General features: G+C 44.0%; 1 protein-coding gene across 2 annotated transcripts in view; it reads left to right on the top strand.

The window, feature by feature from the left end:
• The first annotated feature begins 601 nt into the window (after window positions 1-601).
• The window catches only part of Fig4 (FIG4 phosphoinositide 5-phosphatase), a 105,820-nt gene continuing 100,421 nt past the window's right edge, over window positions 602-6,000 (top strand). The window contains exon 1 of one of the 2 annotated variants that reach the window (XM_048353707.1): window positions 602-858. In XM_048353707.1, coding sequence (XP_048209664.1) covers window positions 793-858 — 66 coding nt within the window. In that variant the 5' untranslated portion in view covers window positions 602-792. The remainder of the gene's footprint in view (window positions 859-6,000) is intronic. The other variant, XM_048353706.1, reaches the window with a different exon arrangement.

The raw sequence follows: 6,000 nt of genomic DNA, 5'->3' as shown, positions 1-6,000 counted from the left end.
TATAGACTCTTTTCCCAAGTGTGGAAGGTGACGCCCACCGCAGTGCTCTCTCCTTGGCCACGGCTGTACCTTTTTTTTTTTTTTTTTTTTAAAGAAGTTACAGGTGGGTGTTGGCCTCACGCACACAACGTGGAAAGCTTGCGAACTGTCCATCCTGAGACAACTGAGCAAAATGTCTGGGATCATGCAGTCCCTGGACGCTACGACTCCCCTAGGGATAAAGAACACAGCGAAAGGGGGATGGGGAAAACCACCGGATTGCACTTTTCCAGGAGTGTGTGTGTGCGCGTGTGTGCGTGTGGCAGAAGTTGAGTGCAAGGGAAGACACAGAGGCTCCAGGGCACGGGTCTATTCTGCAAGGTGGGGAAGCAGCCTCAGGAAGAGCAATCCAATCCTAAGTCTTCCCCCGCCCCCTTTTCCCCACGGGATCAGCTCTTTCTCCACCCACAGGTCCTCTCGCCCTCAACAAACATGGCGGCGTCGGCTTCCGTGCGCAGCAGTGCGCAGGCCTGGAGGGCCTCTCTACACTCGCCTCTCGATGGTGCGCCCTCCAAGGCCTGCCCCGTCGTTCTGGGGCGGGGCTTGCCGGAGGGCGGGGCGAGGAATCCGGAAACGCCCGGGCCGCTCCGGTGGCGGCGGGGGGCCGGGCTGTGTCTCTCAGCTGGACCCGGGGTCCGGGGCCTTGAGGGGTCCGAGGCGTCTTCTCGCCGGGCCTCTCGGGGCGGGTGAGCGACAGCTGCTGCACCCGGGCCGCGCCCTCCAGTGGGCGCCCCCCCTCCCGTGGCCCCCGCCATGCCCACGGCCGCCGCCCCCATCATCAGCTCGGTGCAGAAGCTGGAGCTGTACGAGACCCGCGCGGTGAGTACTCGGCGCGGGGCGGCGGGGTCCCGGGGTCCCGGGGTCCCCCCGGGGGCCTCCGGCCGAGGCCGCGCCCCGCCTCCTCTCCCGGCCTCCGGGCTTCCCCCGGGGGCTCACGGCGTTTTCCCACCCGGGGGCGAGCCGCGAGGGCCGGCTCACGCGCGCACTGCACTCCCGGGTCCCGTGAGCACACACCCCTGCAGGCCGGGGCCCCCGGGGTTCGGGAGGGGCGAGTCGGTGCGCTTCCTCTGCTTGCTTGCTTTTTCTGAGAGTTTCTCGAGTTCGCTACCCTATGGCATAGACGGGGGCCTGAAAAGTACAATAGACCTTTGCTGTTTTCCTACTCCTGCGTTGTGATTCTTGTTATGTGTACACTTATTGCTGATCTCTCTCTCTCTCTCTCTCTCTCTCTCTCTCTCTCTCTCTCTCTCTCTCTCTCTCTCTCTCTCTCTCTCTCTCTCCCTCTCTCTCTCTCTCTCCTCCCCCCCCCCCCCATTCCAAAGGAAAGATAAAACTTAACTTTGTTTGCTAGTTTGGATATTATTTTTCCTTTCACTTGACTTTTCAACATGCATTTAATTTTTAAAATTATTTTTAAAAGTATTCAAATGGCCATGTAAATAGCGAAGTAGCAGGCTTTTTGTTTTTAAATGATTAAGTTACTAGTTCCCCAATTTAATTTAGGTAACGGTGTTTATGGAAAACTTCATATTTTGTCATTTGTGTGGTGGGAAAGCCAAGTTTATATCGTATAGCTTTTCTAAATTGGGCTACCACAATGATATTAGATGTGTTGTTTTGTGGTAACAGTATGGCATGTGCTGTTTATTGTGTGGTAGAGTGTCTAATAAGGAGAGTCCAGTGAAATTTAGCTAGTCTTCACAAGAAAACACTTGGCTCGAGTTTCTCAGTTACAACGCAGTCTAGCTGCATGTCTTTCTTAGGCCATAATGAAGAATTGCTAGTTCTGAAATAATTAGATCCAGACCAGGGGATGAAATTATTGAACACACGGAGCCCTTTTTTTACACTGATAAACAAAACATATTTTTGTAAAGTGTGATGGTTAAAGTCTGTAGTTAGAAATAGAAGAATATTCAAGAAGCTGGATATTTCTGGAGCTGGGCTAGGGTGTTAGTAGTGCTCTTTCTATTTGTAGTATAGGCATTTTCTCCTCAGAAATTATCAGTGGTCTCCATGCTAGAGAGAGTAACTTCTGAGTCCCTAACTTAACATTAATTTAGTAAACATTTACTGAGGATTATATGTCTTATGGTGTTTTATTCTTGGTTGAAATTGGTCCTGGCAGCACAGATCTGATAGCTTACTCTCAAACAGTTGGCACTCAATAAATGCTGGCTAAGAGGGTTTAAAGAAGAATTGTATAGTCTAGAATTCAGTTATTACCCATTTCTTGCACTTAAGTAATGGAAACCAGCTTAAGGATGTACTCAAGGGCCCATTGTGTACAGTTATGGGAAGATGAAAGTTCTGCAGCCTCTAGAAAAGCAGAAGCAGGATGTAGCCTTGAGAACCTCCCCAGTGCTGCCTGGGGAGCATATGCACTGGTACAAGAGCTGTGATGGTCTCTCTGCCATTGGTGGGCAAGTCACAATGGCTGTGTGAATGCCCCTTCCTTACAAGGAATGCTGGGGCCGGCAGCCACCTGCTGCATTGGAATTCCGGACCTAGTTTCTTATTAAATAAGGATTTCTTTTTCTTTTCTTTTTTAAAAGTAATACTTGTGGCTTAAAAAATATATGTGCAGAAACAACTTTTGAGTCATAAGCTCGTTTTAGGGACATAACTCAGAAAAAGGAATACAATCATATTAACAGTTAAAACTATATATGTTATTAATTGAAAAGTACTTTGCTGTAGGTTGTGATAATGAGCACAATAACTAGTATAATTAGATTCTTATTGTTTTACTGAATTTTGAACTCAGAGCCTGTACTTGCTAAGGCAGGGGCTCTACCACTTCGGCCACATCCCAGCCCTTTTTACTTTTGTCATCATTATCATTATTCTTTTTTATTGTCAAGATGATCTACAGAAGGGTAACAGTTACATACTTAAAGTACCAAGTACATTTCCTGTCATACTTGTTACCCCCTTCCTCATTTTTCTCCCACTTTCCCTCCCCCCATTATTATTTTTTGATAGGGTCTCACTTTTGGCCTGGACTGCTATCTTGCTGTTTACTCTTTCTGCAAAGTGGCATGAGCCCACTGGTCCTAGCTTTTCTTGGTTGAGGGTAGTAGGTCTTTCTAACTTTGTCTTTGGGCTGTCTGGAGACTGCCCAACAGTCTCCAACTGCAGTTCTCTCAGTCTTTTGTCTACGAAGTAGCTAGGATCATAGGCATTCGCCTCTGTGCCTGGTTGTCATTTATTTTTCCCTCATCTATGTATGTCATTTTGTTTATTTGCTTTCCATGGTCAATTACATTTACTCTTTTTCAAATGTTCCTTCAATTTTGGGAATATACCCTACATAGCCATGCTGTATAATTGTTTTCATATTTGCTAGAATATGTGCTGATATCTTGTCTAGGATTTTTGCCTTTAGGTTTAGGATATCTTCAGTTTTATGATATTTCCATTCATATGCATGGATCAGGCTGAGGGACATCGGCCATAAGAGTTCTGAGAAGTAAGGAAACTAGGCATGATGCTGTTGCCATTTTCTTTAATATCTTTGTGCTATTTTGCTATAAGACTACCTCTATCCTTATAAACATAGTTAAGAAATGTTCTTTTTATTTCCTGGAAGTCATTATATAAGATTGACATTTTCTTTAGTGTTTTCTGGAATTCACTAGTGAAACATTTGGAGTTGAAGGTTTAGAAAGAGTTGTGATAATGAATCTATTTTTAGAACAGTTACAGGCCTACATAGATTTTCAATGGATCTTGAATTAGTTTAGATAAATTATATTTTCTCAGGTTCATTTCTTCTCAGTTGTTGAACTGGCTGCCATCAAATTGTTCTTAATATTCCCTTCTTCTTTTTCCCCCCTCCCTAATCCTGGGGCTTGGACTCAGGTCCTGGGCACTGTCTCTGAGCTTCTTTTGCTCAAGGCTAGCTCTCTACCTCTTGAGCCACACAGCACCACTTCTGGCTTTTTCTGTTTATGTGGTGCTGAGGAATCGAACCCAGGGCTTCATGCATGCTAGGCAAGTATTCCACCACTAAGCCACCTTCCCAGCCCCCCTTATTATTTTTATATTTGCAGGATTTCCCTCTTCCATTCCTGTTTTGGTAACGGTGGAGTGTAGCGTCTTCAGCATAATAGGCTTATATTCATCAGTGAGCTACATCCTTAGCCCTTTAGTATTTTGTGTTCTTTCTTATTTATTGATCACTTTAATCATTTGGAATAAACTAACGTTTGGCTTAATATTCTTCACTATTTGTTTCCCAGTTAATCAATTTCTTCTCTTAGACCTATTATTTTCTTTGTCTTATGGATTTTGGATTAGTGTCTTAATCCATTTGGGATACTGTAATAAAAATACCATAAGCTAGGCAACAAGCACATATTTCCTAAGTTTCTGGGTCTGGGAAGTTAAGAATGAAGCAATTAAACACTACAAATGTAAATTAGTCCAAAGCTTCATGACAAATGGGGAAGTTTTAGTAACGAACCACAGATAAAGTAGTATATACTTAGGTCCAAAAATATTTTGTAGATACTCTGAAAAATGGAACTCCTCCTAAAGAAGGACAAGACAGTGGACAATTCATCAAAAAGGAAATGTGAATTTGAAACATTCAGCTGGCTAGTAATTAAAGCACTAAGAGGAAAGTAGGTTCCCATTTTTTTTTTAACCCACCAAAGGGGAAAGACTGACCAAAGTCATTGCTGACAAGCATATGAAGAAAGTGAGCTTTGTGTCGGTTGTGGGATGCATTCATTGGGTATGAAGGAATTAGGAGATGTGTTAGGAAGCAATGCAACAGTGGGCAAGATGGCTTTTTTTCATCCTAGAAGGATAACTGGGTATACTTGCTCCTGGGGTGAAGGCTGTCATTGTCACTTGTGTTTGGAGTGAAGACGTGTCAGATGTTGGAGAGGAAAAGGAGAGATGTCTAATCTGTGAAGGGTCATTGTCCTTCCATACCTACTTGCTCTGTTGGCAGCCACACTGTCTGTCCTGCTGCTCTCTGGCTCCTGAGACCTTTCTGGTCTTTCCTGGTCTTTCTCTGACCTGTGGCCGAGGCCTAATTCAGCCCTAACCTCATACAACTAGGAGTTGCTGTCACAAGATTCAGTAACTTGAATTTATCCTGGTTGAGACTGCAGTTTGCTTTCGGTACTTTCCAATTTGCAGGTGTCCTTGCTTAGTATATGGTGCCCTGGGAGTGGAGAAAGGTATCTTAGCATTGCAGTAAGTAGCCATTTCATATGCCAAACAACAATGGCAGTATGTGCCTCAAAGTGTGCTTTGTAAGGGTAAACGTTAAGATAATCTTTACTCAAAATTATGAGTTTGTATATATATATGTATGTATATATGTTTATTTGCTGCCATATTCCAAAATGATTTAAAGAAGTTACCCACCTGGCAGACCATGCAAAATCGAGTAAAATACATAGAGCCCCATCTTGAGGAATATACCTTAATTAGTTTGGATTTGTGTTATGAGGAAAGAGGAAAACCTACGGCATATGGTTGGCTGAGGGACTAGAGCAGGGAACCAAAGGATACAGATTGGAAGAGAGTTGCATCGTGATGACTATAGCACATTTAGAAGGTGTGGTCAGAGGGGAGAGAGTTTCTCACTTTTTTCTACAACAGATTTGGAGCTGCCCTACCACTGAAGTCCTGAATCTCTACCAGGTAGGTGTGGATGTCTCTTTTGGCTGAGCATCACTCCCTGGCTCTGGATTGTATTCTCCATTGTTGGGATTGCTTGATTGAAGGAGTGACGGGTCTGCTGTACTGTTAGACTGAGAAATAACTTCAGGATGTTCTTTAAAAATAATACATTTAGTCTGAAAGTTCAAGTGAAGTTTCACATTAATTGAAGCTGTCATACAACCTAAAATTTCTTTCCTTTCAAGAAGTCTGATTATCTTCCCTCAGATTAATAGTGAATGAGTGATTAATTAGCCTGCCATTATAAAAAGATAATTA

This window comes from Perognathus longimembris, chromosome 9 (genome assembly GCF_023159225.1).
Source record: "Perognathus longimembris pacificus isolate PPM17 chromosome 9, ASM2315922v1, whole genome shotgun sequence".
Taxonomy (NCBI): Eukaryota; Metazoa; Chordata; class Mammalia; order Rodentia; family Heteromyidae; genus Perognathus; species Perognathus longimembris.
The sequence above is the reverse complement of the archived record's forward strand: the minus strand, read 5'-3'. Positions and strand labels throughout refer to the sequence as shown.